Source organism: Brachyistius frenatus, unplaced genomic scaffold, assembly GCF_029030835.1.
Source record: "Brachyistius frenatus isolate BFR_SWC_R1_liver_20210118 unplaced genomic scaffold, ASM2903083v1 Contig_217, whole genome shotgun sequence".
Lineage (NCBI taxonomy): Eukaryota > Metazoa > Chordata > Actinopteri > Embiotocidae > Brachyistius > Brachyistius frenatus.
The window spans coordinates 81,176-102,477 of record NW_027210816.1 but is presented as its reverse complement, the minus strand read 5'-3'; the positions used below and the strand labels follow the sequence as shown (position 1 = coordinate 102,477).

Here is a 21,302-nt window from a genome sequence, read left to right as displayed (position 1 = left end):
AGGGAGAATGTGTGACAGCGGTGGGTTAAGATGGAGGGTGAGAAGGGAGTTCGCGAGGCAAGCAGGGAGACAGACAGGAGAGAGAAAGAAAGAAAGATAGAAAGGAGGAAATAAGATATGAAATTGAGACAAGAAAAAAGGGAGCAAGAGATAGAAATTTAGCTGAGAGACGAAGGAGAGTGACAGGAGACGGAGAAAGAAGTCCTTTTCAGACTATTTCTGGAGGTGATGGATTTTTGACTTTCAAACTTAATTTTATTCAGCAATGAGTTGAAAGTAACAATGCGGGTGTAGAGGAGCTCCCAGGCTGCATAAATAATGGATTATTTTGCAGCTGAAGTCTCAAATAATAACTTTCATGAGAGCGAAGGATGCGGAAATACCGTAAGCTGCAATACCACCAAGTGCCACCAGAGGTCGGCACCAAAAAGCTTCCGGCTCCACAGACTCCCATTCAACGTCTCTCATGAAATTCTAAGTCAATACAATTTATTAGTTTAGTTATTTCGGTGTTGTTAGCTCAAGTCACTTCTTCTTATTTGTTTTCTGGCGGTCCATCTGAGAATAATCCGTCATTAATTAGAAAATAAGCCTCAAAAAGCAGTGTTTTTGGGGGCGTGTCTGTTTGATTGACAGGCTTGTTTTTGCTGCGAGTTCGATGAGAAGATCGATACCACTTACATATCTGTAAATTAAATATGAAGCTCACTGGTTAAATGTTGAGATGTCATTTTTTAAAGTGGTGCATTCTCAAGTCATGAATCGGACTGAGCATACAATTTTATGTTCTTTGTGCAAAAGAAGTTATAATTAAATGTCAAATTTATTACAGTGTTCAAAGAGAGCAGAACAAGGCGCCTTTTTAATGTCTGTTTATTTTTACTATGTGTTGGCCTTTTATTCAGACTTGAATGCTGGAAGTGTTAATAAGGATGTGTTAGTAGATCCGATTGCCGTCACAACCTTCACGGAAAAGATCAGTTTGTGAGTTTTCCAAAGAAGTCTGAGAAGGTGGCGACAGATGAAGAGAAGAAAGGGATAGAATAAAAGAGATAAAGGAGGGAGAGTAAAAGGAGGAGAAACACAGGCCAACAGAAAGAAAGAAAGAAAGAAAAGGGGAGAGAGAAGGGGGGAAAGAAAGCCTGACAGCCCAGACCGCGGCTCCACGCTCTATTTTCGACTACCGCATAATTGAAACAGTATTTACTGAGATTTGTGTGTGCCTCTCTCTCTCTCTCTCTCTCTCTCTCTCTCTCTCTCTCTCTCTCTCTCTCTCCCCCCCTCTGTCAGGCCCACCACAGTTCATTCAGACGTGATATGCTCTCTCATGTGTGGCATATACTGTAGGAGTTAAAACCCAGCTAAGGATGGGGGGGGGGGGTGTCATGGTCATATTTTTTTTTATTTTTTTATTTTTTAATCGCTCTTTTGATGCCTGGAAAAAAATTTAACACTAAGCGACTCACCCTGTGGGAGGGCGGGGCCGGGGGGGGGGCGTCTGGAGCCGAGCCCTGGATGTTTATTAAGCAGCTATAAAACATGATATGTTTTCTCCTTTATGTGCTTTAACCCGTTTAATTATTCAGCGGCAGTGTGTGCAATGTGTGTTAACGCAAACACTTCAGGAAGATTGACACACTGTAATTGCCTTTAATCTACCAACAGACAGCGTGTCTTACTGTGTACAGCGTGTGTGTTGTTGTGTGTTTGTGATTTTACAGGTTGTGCTTTTAATCTCACAAACACATTTCAATGTATCACTCTCATGTCTGTGTTACAGTGCAGCTAGAGCCAAGAATTAGCTTAGCTTAGCATCAAGACTGGAAGCAGGGGAGAAAACTGCAACCGTAGCTGTCTCTAAAGTTGTAAAATAAATGTACTAGTTTCTTTAAAAGTTGGCAATTAATAAGTTGTAACTCATTTGTTTGATTTGTACTCAAACAGAAACATAAAAGCAAAGATAGCAGCAAGAAATGTAAAAACATTACTTCAACAGAGGATTATTCGACTTTATTTTGACATTTACTCAAATAAAAAGAAGGAAAGCAGGTTTCAACACAAACAGTAAACAGTAAACGATAACTAGCAATGTACATTTCTTTTCTTATTAGATGTACTCTCAGCCACAATCTAATATGCAACTATTCTATTATAAAGTCTACTTTTATGATGCCTGTAATCAGTTTGATATGAATTTGTTGCAGTACTTCACCTTCCTTCCTGCCTCTCCGTTTGCATTATATGTTGTCACGATGTGTTCGTCATGCAGGACCTGTGAAGGCCTCACTGTGCCTCTCAATTTTCCCCTCCTTACAGAGTGTTGTCAGTAAACACACGGAGGCCCACAGTAAGTTGAAACTGTCCAACGTGACAGAGAGCGATGCCGGGAAGTACTGGTGTCGCGCCTCCAACTTTGTAGGCAAGTCGGAAAACGCTTTCTGGCTTAAGATGCACAGAGCAGGTAAATCCTGAGCTCTGATACGCGACCGCCTTCCTCTGCTGCGCCTCCTCTTTCTCTGCAGCGTTCCTCCTGGGTTGTGGGTTTGATCGGCTCGCTGGCTCGCTAATATGACACACACACACACACACACACACACACACACACACACACACACACACACACACACACACACACACACACACACACACACACACACAAACACTCCTCCTGCTGGGTTCAACTGCTTACATTTTGCGAGCTAGTCGCTGTCATCCATTTTAACTCCCGGTGCCACTTTGTCTTCCTCCCTGATCAATAACAAACGCAACATTGCACAGTTAATTATGGTAAAGTCTCACCGTCGCACACCCAGGAACCACCTTTACACAAACACACACACATAAATATAAAAGCCCCCACACACATATACCTGTATTGATTTCCCTGGGAGTGCATTCTCCTGCTATATTAATGTGCTTTTATATGAAAGTGTGCAGCAGGACTCTTGATTCATAACTGGGTCTGGATGTCGATGTTCATTACCGAGGCCTGGAGAACAAATGCTACACATTAAACAGCGGCTTTGCAACACACTCCCCGACTGGTCATCACAGCAAAGACTAGTTAAAGGATGAGAACCACAACAGCACTGATGCTTTGTTAATAATATATTGTATTAGTGGACTGACATTTTCATGTAAATTTGGTTCTATAATCAAACAACGTTGGGAAATGTTTTTACAAAGCTTGGAGGACCCAGACTAGATCCTTGAGGCACTCCTGGAAGAAAAATGGATCAAAAAGCACAAGTAGACTTTTCTGTGTCAACTATTCTGCCATAAAACACTTCATCTTAAACTACAGAAGGTCTAAAAACAAAGAAAATGTTGACTCATCGAGATTTTTGCAGATTAGAGCTTGCGTTGAAGGGATCTGGTTTGCTTTGACGTCAGGTAAACTGTACGCTGGTTCAGTTTAAAGTCAAGTGCTTCTGCAAGTGGTAGAAATTCTTGACATGAATGCAAGTATCTCAAAGATACAAGTGGATTTGTATGAAAAGCTGCCTGTGGTCTTGGGTTGAACCAACCAGCTTCCTCCGCAGCGTGGTGACGGTGCTGCTTGGGTGTTTTCAGGTGGTGGTGGTGGCGCTGCTGTCAGCAGAAACAAAAGCAGCATGGCCGACCTTTTCTTTTCCTTCGGGGTTTTATTTTGGTGTTTCCTCTGAGAAGCTTTGGGCTCATGATATCTCTCCTCTCCTCTCTCTTTCCCTCCTCCCTCCTCCATCTCTCATCCTCCACAGACGGCCGGCATTAACACTACAGATAAGGAGCTAGAGGTTCTCTTCTTGACCAATGTGTCTTTTGAGGATGCGGGCGAGTACACTTGTCTGGCAGGGAACTCTATCGGCTATGCTTACCACTCTGCTTGGCTGACGGTGCTTCCAGGTATATTCCTCTTCAGTTTTTACAGGTCTCTTTGTCGGCCAGTTCTTCCACCTACATCATCTTAAAATGTTTTAAACTCCATTGAACTGTAATTGCTGCTGCACTTTTCTTTTCTTTTTTTCATGTTTTGCTCAGTAGTACAATCTTTGCCATTCATTTTTCAAAGCTAATTGTCATGCATCATCATAGATTGTGACTTGTTAACACGGTATAAGTAACTGTCGTCTCCCCTCTGATTGAGCCAACCGAACGTGTAATCCATCCCTTCAATTGAAGACACTTTTTAATCAGAGCAGATCGTTTAAACGTCTCGAGGCTACACGCGGAAATTTAAAGACATTTCTATGTTCGCTGTTCAAGACAATAATTACCTCCCCGGGGAGAAGCACATCACAGGTGCAATTACCTGCTGCAGGATAAAACAACAAGCTGATTATTTTTGCCCTGAGTGCACAGTTTCCTGTGTGCAAAAAGCAAGTTTTTGATTTATCCTTTGATTTATGGGCACCATTTTGTAGATAATTCTTCCTAAAGATGTGCTATTGAACAAAACACATTTAAAAAAAAAAAAAAACAAATATATATATATATATATATATATATATATATCTTTTGTGAATCTTTTGTGTTTATTTCCACTGACTTTCCCTGTTTTTCACCCCCTTCCTCCTGAAGCAGTGAGCCCAGAGAAAGAGGACTACTACGCCGACATCCTCATCTACGTGACGGGCTGCGTGCTCTTCATCCTCGCCGTGGTCATCGGCATCCTCTGCCGCATGAGGATGACCACGCAGAAGACTCTGCCCACGCCTCCGGTCCAAAAACTGTCCAAGTTCCCTCTCAAGAGACAGGTAACAGAAAGTAGATACAAGATTCGTACAAAACTTTTCCCGCTTTTTCCTCTCTCCCTGTCTATTTGGCATTTAGCTTAAAACTCAAAACTGACTTGATGCAAGTGCTACAATGAAAGAAGAGGAGTTTAAAATGACAATATCTGCCTTTTCAACTTCGAGAACTTTTTGAAAGAAGAATTGGACGCAGGAAAGGACTCGTGTAGGCCGAAGTATTAATAAATACATAAGGTTATTATACGTCTATCAAGTCGCCGATCTCTCCCCCGTCCCGCTGCGTTAATGAGGCTGCGCGGACGCTGGAAGGCATCACACCGGTGACATGTGTTCACATTTATCTTGGAGCAGATTCAGCTCGGGGATATTTATGCCCTCCTGCGACTGTCAGTGTTAGTTTTAGATTTCACTCTCTGTGTAACGCACACTCTCCCCTCAACTGTTTGGAGAGGAGCATTAAGTGGAGCAGCTGCGTCGCTGCGGTCCGAAGGAGTCGTCGCGTCTTACAGCTGCGTTCGAGACAAATCTCAAGTCGGGTCCGAAGTTCAAATGAAATATGGATAAAACATCAGGCTAATCACGTCAGGTTTAAGCATAAATACGACTAAACTAAGGTGAAAACAAGTCCTGACGACAGAAGGAAGAGTTTGACACCACACTCATGTCTGTGTGTCTTAATATGAAGCCAGAGCCAGCAGCTGGTTTGGTTAGCTTAGCTTACTAAGCATAAAAACTTGAAAAAGTTCACAAATGAACACAATATATCTTATTTGTTTAATATCTGTAAAAAAAAAAAAAAAAAAAAAAAGGGGGTTTATTTATCGTAAAGTTAGTCGTTTTTTAGGTAGTTTGGGTTAAACTAAACGGTTTCAGCTAACACTGATCACCTCAACTAACTCTTGGCAAGAAAGAGTTCAACTATTCTTTTGAGGACGTTTTGTAAAGATGAGCGTCTGTTTAGTACGCAGATTAACATTGGTACTGTTGGTTATTTTTTTATTTTTTTAAACTCTGGGTCTGAGGATTGAATGATCATTTGATTCTGTATCTTAAAGGAGTTTTTGTCAGATAAAGAAATCAATGTCATTTCAGTCTAAATGGTGCTTTAGATAGTAGAAATGTTTTGGGAAAAGCATTGACTTTGCAAGAAGGTTTTCAAGAAGGTTTGTTCTCTGTTGGAAGAAACATCCATCAATGGTTTTACCAGGACACATCAAACCAGGAAGTAGAATCTGGCATGTCCAATAAGAGAAGAAGGCTTTCGAAAGAACAAACTAGAGCACACTAATTCATTTTCAGTCGCCCCTTTAATCTTCTCTCCACTTTACTTTCATAAGAAGACTTCTATCTGAGCTCCTTCACTTCTATTTTTTGTCTTTATGTTTTAAATTATCTCCAGACACACTTCTTTTAGTTTCTTGCAATAATTATAATCCCTGCAGAGATGTTCATCTTGTAATCGTAAAGCTTGGCTGAACGTCTAAACTGTAGATGAGTTTGTCATTACCGGAGCAGCCCCACCCGGCTGGACTCCCGCTGTGTGCAGGACAAAGCCGCCGTGTGGTTGCTTTCTGCAAACTCCAGCTTTCCAGTTTTGTAATTGAAGGGTTGTTTTCCTCAAAATGCGAAAGATGCATTTGGTATTACTTGAAAGTCAGTCAGTTCACTTCTTGGAAAACAAACACACAACTTTTACAAACCAAAGTAAAGTTTTAGCTGAAAATGTTGTGTGTATTTTTCTTGTCAAATAGGAGCTAATTGTAGCCTCTAAATAATTTCTGTTTCTGCTACCTTCATATAAATGCTCTTATAAGGCCGTGCAGGAAGACTTCTTATTGCATTTTTCTGTAATCTTTGCTTCATTTTTGTAAAGCTAATCTCCCGCTTCTCTCCTTTCTTTTTCATAACTCTGAGTAAATCTCCTGTAAACCTCGTGGCATGTTCTATCAGATATTACTTTTCATGCCTCTGAAATTGTGGTCAGGGTTTATTTCTTTTTTAGCTTCACAGCATTTTTCTCATTTTCCTCCAGTCGAGAAGTCGGGTAAGTGGACATGTTTGTTTCAGGACCTCCTCCTGAAGGGGCTGAGCCGGGACAATCTGACACAAACAGATCCATCAGGAAAGGGGGGCCGCGGCCCCCGCAGCATTCAGATAAATGGTTGGAGGATGTCGAGCCCACGGGCTCAGCGACGGGACCGCCGGTCTGGAAATGGAGCCCGTTGATGGATAGAGGTGTCCATCCTACCTCGCCACACGCTCGCCCACCTCCGCATCCTCCTCCATCCGTCTTTGTTAGCTCCCGCTTCCTCCTGCATGCAGCCACAGGCCGGCTGTTTGTAAAAGTCTCTGCTGGTGTCAGAAGTCAGGAGGGTTTTTTTTTTTTTAATTTTTTATAGAAACTGAAGGAGCTGATATCGGTCCTGAAATGTGGGATATCTGCAGTCTGTTGCTGCAGTCAGTCATTCAGTCACTGCATGATTTATTTTATTTTTTTTTTTAAACCTCCAATCAAGGTGAACTGGTGGCCGTTTCTCTACAAACCAGAACATTTTCAGTATCTTTCAAGAAAGAATTTCTTTAGTTTCATTTTTGTTGGGTCAAAGGTCACAGTTAGGTTGTCTTTTTTTTTTTCTCCCTCTGTGTCTTTATTTGAACGCACATCTCTCGTCCCCTTTCAGAGACGATAACAGTTTGTTTTTTTGCACCCAAGCAGGTGTCCTTGGATTCCAACTCCTCCATGAACTCCAACACACCGCTGGTCAGGATCGCCCGTCTGTCGTCCAGCGACGGACCGATGCTGGCCAACGTCTCCGAGCTGGAGCTGCCCTCCGACCCCAAGTGGGAGTTCCCTCGAACAAGGTGCGAAAGAACCAGAAACGATCGACGCTGCTAAGCAACATATTAAAAAAAAAAATATATATATTTAAAAAAAAATTTAAACTCAACATTGCTTGCATAAAAATTTGAAGCTCTAAACTTATTTTTCTTCTGTTTCAGGCTAACTCTGGGAAAACCTTTAGGAGAGGGCTGCTTTGGCCAGGTGGTAATGGCCGAGGCTGTCGGCATCGACAAGGAGAAGCCCAACAAGCCACTCACTGTTGCTGTGAAAATGCTGAAAGGTTCGTAATCGCTGTTGCTGCAAACAGGAATTAATACATGACCTTGACGGTGACAGCGGCGGTATTGTGCGCTGAGATTTCCTGAAGGAAATCAGCAGGATTCTGTCTTTCCTGCTCCGTTGTTCATCGTGCATTGTTCTCTCTCGCTTTTGTGTTCTACGTTCTTTACAAACGAAGCGCAAATTGCACTGATGTTCTAGTCCGGCTTTATTCTCTTCTGCTCCTCTCAGATGACGCCACGGATAAAGATTTGTCCGACCTCGTGTCAGAAATGGAGATGATGAAGATGATCGGAAAGCACAAAAACATTATCAACCTGCTGGGAGCGTGCACGCAGGACGGTGAGCACCGCAGCGCCGCGTGGAGGAGGAGGAGGAGGAGGAGGAGGAGGAGGAGGTGATTCACGCAGGAATTCAACCACGTCCTGGAAGTGACTCTGTTGTCTGTGTGCTCCTTCCACGCAGGTCCTCTGTACGTCCTGGTGGAGTACGCCTCCAAAGGCAACCTGAGGGAGTACCTGCGGGCGCGGCGGCCGCCGGGCATGGACTACTCCTTCGACACCTGCAAGATCCCCGACGAGCAGCTGACGTTCAAAGACCTGGTATCCTGCGCCTACCAGGTCGCCCGAGGCATGGAGTACCTCGCCTCGCAAAAGGTCAGCCGCAGTGATGCTGCAAATTCAACTTCGTTATTACTCCGAAGGAAATAGAAATACCTGGAAGTAATCTGACAAAATAAGGACATTTGAGCATTTTTTTTTTTTTTTTTTTTCTGCATTTTCGACAAAAGCAAACTTTATTTTCTTTGTGAATGTTTTGTGGGGTTGTTTTTGGATGCAATTAAAAAAAATAGGAATGTTTTCAGGTTAAATCATCATCATTTTAGAGATTCACAAAAAGTAATTGGGAGTAGATTAATTTAAGTTTTGTCAAAGGTTAGTTAAAGGTTTACGCTCGATTCTCAGGTCAGGAAAGAAAATTGTCAGCCTACATCTGTGTATGAAGGTGTGTGTGTGTGTGTGTGTGTGTGTGTGTGTGTGTGTGTGTGTGTGTGTGTGTGTGTGTGTGTGTGTGTGTGTGTGTGTGTGTGTGTGTGTGTGTGTGTGTGTGTGTGTGTGTTATTATGTCCCAGTGCATTGCGTTGTGTTGACCATGTGTTTGATGCGTTTGTACCTCTTCCCTCAGTGCATCCACAGAGACCTGGCAGCCAGGAACGTCCTCGTGACAGAGGACAACGTTATGAAGATCGCCGACTTCGGTCTCGCCAGAGATGTGCACAATATAGACTACTACAAAAAGACCACGAACGTGAGTCTCATCTCTTCAGTGTTTTCTGTCGGGGAAATATTATTTGTCTTCACTTGCATGATGGGGATGTTATTGACTTCATACTCGGTGACTCTTAAGTCCTATTTAAAAAAAAAAAAAAAAAAAAAAAAAAGAGGTTTTATCTTTCAGTGTCACGGTCAGGTTACAGACAGAGAGCAGAATTAAACAAATTAAACTCGTACAGTTTTAGAAATGAAAAAATATGTCTGAATCCTTTCGTATTCATAATATGACAATGTTTTGCTCCTGGTGACAATGATTAGTTACTTGTAGCACCAATTAACGTGCATAAAAGTTGCATCAAATGTTCCCTTATTTGATACGATATTTTCCGATTTAAATCAGTTTTAGGACACATTTTTGTTTGGCAAAGTAAAACGATTCTTTCGTGTTAAATTCCGAGTTTAAATATTTTAGTTTGAAGTTTAAGATGCCGTCCTCAATGAGGTGCTATTTACCGTACTTCCATAGCAACCACTAGCTGGCAGGACGAAGTTGAATCTGGGGTCCACCTTTTGCCGTTGGCTCCGTTACAGAAGTGGTTCTGCTGACCGGAGCGGTTCTGCTGTGCCTCTTTTCTTTCAGGGTCGTCTGCCCGTGAAATGGATGGCTCCGGAGGCTCTGTTCGACCGGGTCTACACGCACCAGAGCGACGTGTGAGTTTGCACAAACCGACCGGTGCATGCCGGCCGTCCACTCATGTGGAGCCGCTGTGCAGCGGAGGAATCCGGGTGTTGAAATATCGTGACTGAGCGCGTTAGCATCAAGCGCGGAATCAGCGCGTGTGAATATGGAATCATAACATTTCCCTCACCAAATATCTCCCGTTCAGTGTCAACTCCTCCCCGCCCGGTAATCCCGCGCTGGCATCGCCGGCTTCGCGTTCGTCGCTGCGTTTTTTTGTTTTTTTTTTGTGTGTGTGGTTTTTTTTTTTCCTTTAATCTCCCGACACGACATCAGAGAGAGACGGAAGCACAGCGGAGCCCCGACGTCTTAATGTTGTTTTATCAGCGTAAATCCAAGCGGCCCCAGAACAGAAGGAGATAAGAGGGTCGGTGGATTTATCACCGCGTGCTCCCTTCGGGACGTTTTTACAGAACAGTTCAAAGGAGACAAACGCAACTCTTACGACCTCTGATTGCCTCTGTGTCGGCTGCGTTCGAGAGAAGAACGAAAGGCGACGTTTAGGCGACGAGGTCGCGAAGGCAATCTGTCTTGCAGTAGCTGCAGCCCCCTCCCCACACCACCCACCCCGCTACACACATCCCCCCCCACCCCACTAAACTGTTTCTCAACCCCCCTCTCCCCTCCCCTCACACACACACACACACACACACACACACACACACACACACACACACACACCGGCTACAGCCAGACGCTGTGTCCCCAGCACAGCCATCCAAGCCAAACACGGGCCGCTGTCAACACTGGCTCGCCGTGTGATTACACCAGACTGGGAACGGGCCGAGGGGCGAATCAGCCCGCTCTGTTATTTCAGCAGGTCTGGATTACAGAGTCAATCCTCCCGCCAAACCTCCTCCCTCCCTTTCATACAGTAGTCCCTCCGAAGCCAGTTTACTCTCACACACCCCGGGGGGCTTCGACTTTTGACCCGTGATGATTTTTCATGAAAAAAGACGGGGAAACGATTAAAAACGAATCTGTCACAGAAAACACAACCGAACAATGAAGAAAAAACAGCTAGTAACAAAAAGTAACAAAAGCTTTTCCTGCGAGCAGCTCAAACAGTCAAAACTTCTTGCACCTTCCCAAACATTTACAGCTGCAAAAGGCAGAACTGGCAGCGACAACATTTCAGGAGCCTTTTTATAGGATTTTGGTCATTTCGCACATTTCTTTCTGTTTTTATACTTGCAGAGAAACAGTGCGCCTATAACTCATTTGAATCATCACTTATTGAGCCCAAGTGACACTTTCTCTGCTCACATACCAGGTTTATTTAGTGCACCTTTTATTTTTCCTCAGCCAGGAGGTTGTTTCGCTGCTGCCAATGTCACGAAGGTGAGGATTTTATTTTGGACAGCCTCGGAGGTGTGAGCCTATAAAAGCAGCAGTGAACAAATCTTGTTGCACCTCCACGGTGACGCACTAACGGGGGAAAGTGGGTGAGGTGTGGGCCAAAAATCTGCTGGTTTATAAAAAATATGACGCTCCGGACTATCAGAGTTATATTTAATGGGCGAAAACCCTGCAAATAAATCACTTGATTGATCATTTTCCATTAGAACAATTGAATTACTACTAAAGAGAGGGAAATGAAAAGAAAAAGTTTCACGATCTAGAACAGAAATGAAATTTTCTGAGAGCTTACAGACTTATGCAGACGGTTATATTAACAGCTGTCTTTATTTCAAAGGATCTTCTGCCATAACAATAAAACATCAGCCGCATCTTGTGTAAAAACTGCATATAAAAATGTCTTCAGGACTGAAATCATAGACGGACACTGGTCCTTAAATGCTAGAACAAGTTGCAGCGTCAGACTAAATGACGCTGCTATCGTGTTGTTTTTCCATATGAGTCGAGAAGGGAGGCCGTGTTGACTATAAAAACCGCCAGGAGTTTATTGCTGAAACTCGATAGAAGACAATAAAGTTGTGGTTGACTTTTCACAGCCAAAGATTGCCTCCCGTCTGCAAACACCTGGCGACGAGTACTTCAGGTTCTGCCAGACAATCAGCAACACTTTGGATCTGATTTGGCCGTCAGAAAACCGAAGCAGATAGCAAGTATGCTCTGGAAAAATAATGAGTGATAACGCAGCATTTGAGGGGAGCTAGAGACTCCACGTGGCTGAATACAATCTCAAAGCCTTATTTTTCTTCTGTTAATGTAGAGATCTTTAATGTCGTTCTACATACAAGTTTAGTGACTTTTTTTTTTTTTTTACTCCTGACAGGATAAAATACTGCCTCGAAGTGCAATACCTCTGAGGGCCACTAGGGGCTCCAATAGAATCCCATTCAAAAAGCATAAACTTTTCTCATTAAATACAAAGTAAATTGTTTTTTTTGTTTTTTTTTTCATTAGCTAAATTCACTCCTTCTGATCAGTTGTCTGGTGGTCCTTCTGGAAATTATTCAAAAATGTATTAGATATTAGGCCTCAAAGAAAGGTATGTTTTGGGGTTATTCCTGGTTTGATTGACGCCTAAGGCCTCCTCAGGCTCGTCCAAATATCACTTCTGGTTCCACAAAACCAAGATGGCAAGGGGCAAAATGTCAAACTGGAGGCTTCGAAACTATTAACAGCTTTAACCTACAAATATCAGCTTTATGTTGGCCTCCACGAAACCAATATTGTTGAGATTTTACACAGTACGATGGTCCTTTCATAAGCGGAACATCTTAATCTCACAAAATCAAACATCACAAACTTTGTTGCTGCAAGTGCCCGTGAGAAATTAAGCGTTTTATTGACGCCTTCCACTTTTTAACCACCTAATATTCTCTGAATATTCACCCCTGACGACTATCAGTAAATATAAGCAGTCTATGGGTCCGTTTTCTGCTATTTCTTCTGGTTCTTCCGGCTCCAACATGATTTTGTTTCTGTCAGGACCATAATGTCAATAACAATAATGAGTTAAGAGATCTGTTCAGTCCGTCTTCAGATTCACTTTCACCTCTTTTCCCTCTGAATTTTGATGTCTCTCTCTCACCACGGTCCTCCCTCAGTCTTCCCTCTCTCGCTCTCTGTGCTCGGATGACGGACCAGCCGGCTCGGCCAGCGGCGGCTGTTTTCCAGCCTCTGGACCGAGCGTGGATAATTAGATTAGACCCGCTGAGCGCGGCGGTAGGAGGAGGGGTCTCATTCTGATTCACTGGACGAGCGGCCGGACAATAGTGCGCTGGGTTAATAGACTGCCCATTATCTGATTACCTTCCCTCATTTTTTTGCCATTTAGGAATAATGCGGCGATTCACTCAAGCTGCTGCCACGGAGAGAGAAAGGAAGCGAGATGATGGCTTGGTTTAGAGCTGCATGAGACTCGGGAGCGGTCAGCAGCTGGGCTGTAACTGTAGATACTGTATAATACGTTTTTTGGGGTTTTTTTTTTCTATTCATCCTCGCTGCTTGCTTTGAGGTCAGAGCGTGCAGATGTTTTGGAGACGTTTTTTGGCTTGGGTCCAAAATAAATGCAGATGCATGTGTTGTTCATGTGTTCATCCACTCTGAGCCATCAAAACAACACGCAGACGGTTACAGCTCTTTTATTTTGGCATGATTATGAATCCCATGATACGCACAGTTAACGACTTACACATGAGTGCAACCGTGCTGTTTGTGATGCCACACTGAAGACAACAACAACAAAAAAAGACTTTTTTGTTGTTGTTGTTGTTGTTGTCTTCACTGTGTAATCGTTGAGTGTGGAAAGTATTCCGCCGACATCAAAGATGCTAACAGCGATGTCTTTATTAAATCGATTTATCTTGCATAGCTACACCAATCTGCACTGCACAGAGCTGGATGAGGGTTTGGCTGCACCCATTTATCATTCTGGTAAAGGGGTAAAAAAAAAAAAAAAAAAAAAGCACACCAAGGGCTTGTTTCTATTTCGACGATGATGCAGCGAAGGTGTCTTTGCTAAGTCCTGTCAGTGGGGTAACGTTTACACGCGGACGCTGTGAGGCCTGACATTTAAATCAATTAAATCCCTGCACGTTGCCGTATTGCATGGTTCAAAATCTTCATCGAACTTTCCGTTTTTAGCGCGAAGTGGGCTTCTCTCGGGGCTTGTTGTTGTGTCTCATCGCGACGGAGATATTAAAAGACGCGGATAGTAGAAAGGGAAGGAGAAAATCGACTGAAGTAGTCGGCCAATGGCAGGTTGATACCACCGTTGTACATTTGGGGAGTCCGAATATTAAAATTGATGAGTTTTTCTGAATAAACTTTTTGCTTAAAAATCTCTCGTACAAGGTTGGCAATAATCTATATTTATCTTCTTGTAAGTAGAAGACCAAAACCAGGGATTAATTGATCTCTCGAGCTATTGACAAAACCTAATGTGGATCGACCCACAGCTGAAACCAATTTACAACATATGATCAATTTATTCTTCCTGAGTAACATCTGATAAAGAAAAAAAAAAAGAAACTGCGGCCATTTTAAAAACGACAATATACTTTTTTTTTTTTTTTTTTTTGGCGTTCTACATATTTAAATTCTGATTCTTGAGGCTCAGAGCCACACAGATGGTGTGTTGACAGTAAAATAAAAATAAAAAAAAAGGTACAGACTTAAAACAGACTCCGTCCTCACAAGTTTATAGATTACTCATGAGGAACAAGAGTCGTACTTTATCACAGACCAACACTCATTATTCAGCTCACTTCTGTGTCTCCTAACGAGATCCAACTCGAGTCTCATCATCGTTTTCTGATCCGTTTACTTCCCCTTTTGTCTTGTTTCTGGTTGGAGGCAAGAGATGTTGATTTTTACAAACATCGACTTACTGTCTCAGACAATAAGAGTTTCACATTGATTTCTAAATAGAGTGCAGTTAGCATGATTTAGGATCAATATGTCCCCTAAACAGATCGATTGGCTTCACTGCTTCAGGCCATGAGGGTTGTTCGACCTCTAATCTGTTTTCATTGTGTGTGTGTGTGTGTGTGTGTGTGTGTGTGTGTGTGTGTGTGTGTGTTCAGGTGGTCTTATGGGGTACTGCTGTGGGAGATCTTCACCCTGGGAGGCTCGCCGTACCCGGGAATCCCCGTGGAGGAACTCTTTAAACTGCTGAAGGAGGGACATCGAATGGACAAACCTGCCAACTGCACCCATGAACTGTAGGTGTCTGATTTGGTTACAAATCATTGAAAACGGTTCATTTTAAGATCTGAGAATATTTGATTGGCTGAAACGCAGAGTAACTGAACCTCGACGTGGTCCTTTCAGGTACATGATCATGAGGGAGTGCTGGCATGCGGTGCCGTCGCAGAGGCCGACCTTCAGACAGCTGGTAGAAGATCACGACCGGGTTTTATCAATGACCTCCACCGATGTAAGTCTCCCTCCGCCGCTGCCGTTCCTCTAACACGGAGACAAGCAGCGACTCAGAATGAGTTGCTTTTTTAGTTTCACTTTTAGTTTAACGCCTCGCCTAAAAAAAAGAAACACAATTCATAACGCTAAAGCATCTGAAGTTGCATCGAAATGGCAGTTAAAAGTTTCCGAAAATGTTTCTTTATGTTTTACTATTTTATGTACGTATTAGTGAAACCGTCCTCCAAAATAAAAGCAGCTCATCGTGACCCATAGTTACGTTTTTAAATAAAGCGACCCGTTGCAATCTTATGAATTAGGAAAAATGGCGTCCCGGAGGAGTGACGCAGTTCAGATGGCATCCATTATGATCTCTTTTGAAAACTACTTTTACTGTTGCCATGACGACGAAGGTTGCATTACCCCTACCTAACTCTTTAACTTAAAGCATTATCTTTCCCTAAACTTAACGACGTGGCGCTTGTGCCTGACCATGGCCGCAAATTTGGGAAACGCTCGTAGGTCGCACGATAAAAATCAACGGAAAGAATATAAAACAATACTCACAACGCCAAAGAAATACATGAAGTACGTAGGAAATACAGACTTTCAAATACATTTTTATAAAGCAGTGGTTAAAGTGTTGTGGAGAACTGTTGTGAAATGCTAAAAACAAATATGCAAGAAAAGTCCAAATCTTTCTCCCGATCGTGTGACCACAGAAGGTGGATTTGACGGCGACACCCCAGTCTAACCTTTGACCCCTCCCCTGACAGGAGTACCTGGACCTGTCGGTGCCCTTCGAGCAGTACTCGCCCACCTGTCAGGACTCCAACAGCACCTGCTCCTCGGGGGACGACTCGGTGTTCGCCCACGACCCGCTGCCTGACGAGCCCTGTCTTCCCAAACAGCTTCCCAGTAACGGGGTGATCAGGACATAAAAAAAAAAAAAATGTGAGCCAGGGTTGGACGTTAACGTCTTCTCCCAGTTTGTGATGAATAATCACCTCTCAGTGACTCGAGCTCCTCAAGATATGGAAACAAAAACAAAAACAAAAACTCAGCATGCAATACTTCCACAGCGCTTCAGCTCTTCGATTCGTCTTAAACTCTCGGTCGAAAATTCTCTCTGAGCGAGTTTTTCTTTTTTCCTCCCCATCGTCCCCGAGAGACCCCTTGAAACATTGAAGGATTATTTTTTTTTTTTATTATTATTATTATTATTTTATTTTTGCCGTCGAACCATGTTTTGTGTTCTTCTTTTCAAAAATGAAATTATATTTTTGTACTCGGGCCAGTCTTTTTTTTTTGTTTGTTATGGACAGACAATCCGTGGGGTGAAACCATTCCGTGCCTACTTGGGATTAAACCTCCTGAGACTGAATTCAAAAAACAAAAACAGCAAAAAAAAAAGGATACACGAGGGTGAAATGAAGGGCATTGATGAGCGACTGGTTGGCGATCAAGTAGTCGGGGGGACCTCCCATTTGTTTTGGGGTTGTTTTTTTTGTCCCTCGTCTGCGACGAAGAAAGATCGATTGACAAGATACCAGCGAAGCCAGAATCGACCCGCTGATGGGACTCGTTCTTCCGAAGACACAACAGTTTTATGATAATCATGGAACAAATTCCTCATCGAACGCGAGGGGAAGTTTCAGGGCCATTCAGTAATAAGAACAGTGAGCTTTGGAGGTTGTTTTTTTTGTTTTGTTTTAATGTATTTAGAAAGTGAGTTATTGTAAATATATAAATGCAAATATGTATCATATTGCTGTTCACAGCCGTGTACTTAAAAGACAAAAAAATTACATTTTCTAAGATATCGTTTTAGGATGGGAAACATTGTAAGCTAGAAGACACTGTCACCAACGTGTAAAACATTTAATCATTTAAAGTGATACTGAAAAGGTTTATTTGAATAATTAACGTGTATATTTGTAAAGATATTTATAGACTTATGTGGTTCTTACGTTTGAAAAAAAAAAGGTCTAGTTTAGGATTTTAGTACTGTACGCAAAGATTTTTATTTCAATTTTTTTTTTTTTTTTTTTTTTGTAATTTATTTTACAACAGAACCGCAGCGTTATTTTTCACAACTGGCAGACTCCTCTGGTTTTAGATCCATCTTTTTTATTGGTTTGTTTACAGTTATATATATGTATATATATATAAAACAAAAAAAACATGAGAATGTAGAACAGACACGTAGATGATTTTTCGAGAGCGAGTGTGATCCGACCGCCGGAGGACGACCCGTGAGCTGGATGTTTCAGCCCAGTCTGAATTCTGGTTCAAAAAGTTTGCAATATCAAAGCAACGATTAACTCTTGCTGGGCAAGAAATAGTAGCGCTTCGGGGAACGTACCAGAGACCTTTTTAATACGACTGAAGTACTTAAAACACACAATGAACGCCGACAACAACGAGCTGTGAATCATGAGAAGCCTTCAGAGAACCTCGTCGGCCCTTTTTCTTTTTTTTTTTTTTAAGGAAAAATCCTCCTATTTGTACTATTTGAATAATAGAAGATGAATGTGAATTACAGCTCCCTGCACGCTTTTCCTTTCCATATGTGGTACCAATACCTTGACTATAATACCCGGTCCCGAGCTACGCTTTCCTTTTCGATGCGGATTTAGTTAAATCTATTGTAAATAAAAAATTTAAAAAATTAGGCATTGAAATATAAGATTTTATTCAATTGACGCCAAGTAGGCGGGCTTGCCCAAAAAGAGGTTTTGTATGGCACTGACACTGCCGAATCACAAAGTTTTTTTTTTTTGATTGTAAATGGTACTGAAGCAACTCGGTCGGTACCTTTTAAAGTTTCTGAGTTTGGTACCCAGCTGTTAAACTTGTGGCCTTCAGAGAAATGTAAAAACATGCCAAAAGGACAAAACTAAACTAAAACAAGTGAAAGTTTCATTCATTATCCCAAACTCGTTCAGTATTTTCGCTGGAGTGCATGCTGGGAATCTGAGTCCAATTAAAAGTCAGAAATTGTTTTCTTCGCCTCTTAAAGATGCGTATCCTCGTGTTTGATCATCGGACGGCACAACAAATATTTACACGCTCTAAAAGAAAACAAAAGTCGGCCAGTAATTGAACAGTTTTAAAGCAGTTATAGGTGGATTTTTTTTTTTTTTTTATCTCTCTTAAAGGTGTTTCTGAAGGTTTCAATCTCTTAACTCTTAAAGGTCACAGGGTCGATGCTGACAAGCTTGCGTGCGGCGTCTAAAACGCGCTCGCTGCTGAGCACTCGTGGATTAAAAAAAAAAAAACACACATCGGCTCGAAGGCAGGAATCGTAAAGCCGTGATGTCCTTTTTGTGCTCGAGTGTTGCCCCGACGCTCGAGGTTTTATCGCTGCTCTTTAGTATTAATACTGAAATGAAGGCATGCTGCGCGACTTACAGATCACGCGGCAAAAAAATATATATATATATACAGTATAAATATATATGAATATATCGGTTTGTTAAAGGAGACTCCGAAGTCTGTGGTGGGTTTCTTCTTTCTATCTCCATTTGTTGAGAAAAGTGCCAAATTAAGTCTTAAGAAGTCTATTTCACCCGAGTTCTCCGGATCTCTGAACCAAATGCTGCACTGTCGAATGTAGGCGGGCGGAGGGTTACACGTGCAGGGAAGGATCATGGGATTGCCAAATGGATATCTCCACCTTTTTTTTTTTTTTTTTTTTTTTTTTTTATATGCAGTCGTCTCTCCAGCTGACCCCAAAAAAAATAAAATAAAAAAAAAAGGCAGAAGGGTTGAAATGTTTACAGCGTCCGTTTTTAGCAAAGTCACAAAAGGGAAAAGCGACGTTCAAGTGGCATCGAAGCGATTCACTCGCTGCTAATTGGAAACGGTTACTCTGCAACGGCCTTATTTTAGAGTATTTATGGAGACAAATTAACTGTAATTACCCAACGGTACCGTGTCATTACTCAGTGAAATCCCCTCGGTATTTAAAGTACTTCAACGTGTACAAAATTTGTATTTTAAATTTGTTGCTACACCAGTCGATCCTTGTCATTAGCACCAAATGATGTTCTTTTTTTTTTTTGGGGGGGGGGGGGTTGTTTGTTTATGCTCAGAAACGAGGTCGTTGGAAAGTGAACGGTTCCACAAAGTCAGTGTTTATTTCTGTTTTCGGTCGTTTTGGCCCGAGTCTAATGAAGTGCCTGGAATAATTTAGCAAACCTTAAGGAGATGGATTCGTTTTAATCACGTTTTGAATGTATAATTGAAACAAAAAAAAACTAACAAAAAAATTGAAAAAAGTAAGTTTTTATTAGAAGCAGGTGATGCAACGGTTAGCCTGATTGTTATTGGGGTTTTGTTTTTGTCCCACGTGAACAAAACAGACAAAAAGGCACTTGTGTAAAGGTTGGATGGATCTAATGAAACGGATGCTGTTTGGTTTTATTTATTCTTCCATGCTGAGTAAAAGCTTTCCCTATGGTGAGAGTATTTTTTTTTTTATTATTCATATCTGCTTTTCAGTGTTGTTTTTAATTAAAGAGCCAGAAGAAGAAGAAGAAGAAGAAGAAGATGATGATGATGTAGAGTAGTAATCCCGGCGTAGTTTTATCCTGTACCTTATTTTGTTTTGTTTGGACGCCCTCTCCCCCTTTTTGCTCCGACACCGACGGCTTCTGTCTCTGTTAGATCACTTTTAAAATGTTGTTTTTAACATGTGTCTTGTCTTTTGCAGCAAAATTAAGCTGCAGTATTTTTTTTCCCCCCAAAACAGTCAGCGCAGCTTGCCAACATTAGCACTGACTAGCGCAACGCCTCCCGTTTCATTGGACGGTAAAGGTGGCGGCGTTTTAATCAAGAAAAATCTTACTTGTGGTTATGTTTCTTCTGAATTAGAATCGAATCTAACTATTTAATAAGTTTTAGTTGCAAAGTTTATTCGCAAAATCTCCGCAGCCGTCTTGAAAACCGGACTCAGATGTGTGTCGCTCACCAGGCGCGTGTTAGAAACAACAACTATAATTAAGTTTGAACATGTTTTCATTGCTTTTGAATGAATAAACATCAGAGCCTCAGCAGGGACGGACCATTACTGTATGTACAGTCATACGTTGACCTTTAACCTCCAGTCTGCCGGATTTATTTATTCTCTGTTCTGTTCATCCACAAGATAGAAAAAGAGACCTTTTCTTCCATATTTCCTCACCTTCTTGCTTATGTTTGTGTTTTTGTCGTCCCCCCCCCCCACACGGCCAGTTTTCACGCATCTCTCTTCTGTTTTTTGTTTTTTTTCATCCCACGTTCATTTTCCTTTTTTTTTTACCCGTTAGCTCAGATTAATTTATAGTTTGAAAACCGCTTTTACGTTGCCGATGTACATGCGTAGAGTTTTATGTAGCTGTGAGCTATTTTGTACGAATCTTAGAGAGGAAATGATTTTCATACGCAGTTTATTTCGTTTTGCATTCCACGTCAGGTTTTTTTTTTTTTTTTTTTTTTTAAACAATAGCGAGACAAAATCCTGTTTGTCCTTTTGATTGTTTTCCCACATAATTTATTTTTACTCCCTCTGCATTCATGTTTCTAACGTAGAAAGGTGGAACTAACCGTTTGGCATTATGATTTTTTTTTTGTTTTGTTTTGTTTTGTTTGTAATTCATAGCTTGTTTGTTGCAATGTACCTGTTTTGATCATGATGAATCCTCTGTAACATTCCTCCACAACAACCCCTCTGGGCGAACATCTCCCACTGGGAACAAACGGCTATTTCACGACTCTCTCGCTCTCCGACTCTCTCTCTCTCTCTCTCTCTCTCTCTGTGCCTGACAAACTATGCTGTCAAAAAAGGTTTTCAATAAACATGTTATAATAGCATTTGCTGTCAACGGAGTGTCTGTCGCAGAGACCACGTATTTGCAAAACAAACAGCTCCCGAACAACGAGTCGAACAAAACGAGAAAAAAAAAGCCCCCCGAGCAGATTTGATGAAATCCAAAGTTTAGAAAGTGCACATTAATGAAATGGAAACGGAACACCGCAGAGCGCACGTGTCGGCGTGTTCGTTTGCCTGCGCTGTCTCGGTTAGTTTGGTCTGAACGCGGTCGGGACGAGTCGCGGACACC

At 42.0% G+C, this 21,302-nt stretch overlaps 1 protein-coding gene across 5 annotated transcripts in view; it reads left to right on the top strand.

Annotated features, from left to right (window-relative positions):
* The window catches only part of fgfr3 (fibroblast growth factor receptor 3), a 63,319-nt gene extending 46,722 nt beyond the window's left edge, over nt 1-16,597 (top strand). For 2 of the 5 annotated variants that reach the window (XM_069719556.1, XM_069719552.1), the window contains exons 8-18: nt 3,741-3,885; nt 4,561-4,736; nt 7,447-7,595; nt 7,734-7,855; nt 8,086-8,196; nt 8,320-8,510; nt 9,040-9,162; nt 9,769-9,839; nt 14,865-15,002; nt 15,112-15,217; nt 15,975-16,597. In XM_069719556.1, coding sequence (XP_069575657.1) covers nt 3,741-3,885; nt 4,561-4,736; nt 7,447-7,595; nt 7,734-7,855; nt 8,086-8,196; nt 8,320-8,510; nt 9,040-9,162; nt 9,769-9,839; nt 14,865-15,002; nt 15,112-15,217; nt 15,975-16,139 — 1,497 coding nt within the window. In that variant the 3' untranslated portion in view covers nt 16,140-16,597. Of the gene's footprint in view, nt 1-2,316; nt 2,462-3,740; nt 3,886-4,560; nt 4,737-7,446; nt 7,596-7,733; nt 7,856-8,085; nt 8,197-8,319; nt 8,511-9,039; nt 9,163-9,768; nt 9,840-14,864; nt 15,003-15,111; nt 15,218-15,974 lie in introns of all 5 variants that reach the window. The other 3 variants (XM_069719557.1, XM_069719555.1, XM_069719554.1) reach the window with 3 other exon arrangements.
* The last annotated feature ends 4,705 nt before the right edge of the window (nt 16,598-21,302 follow it).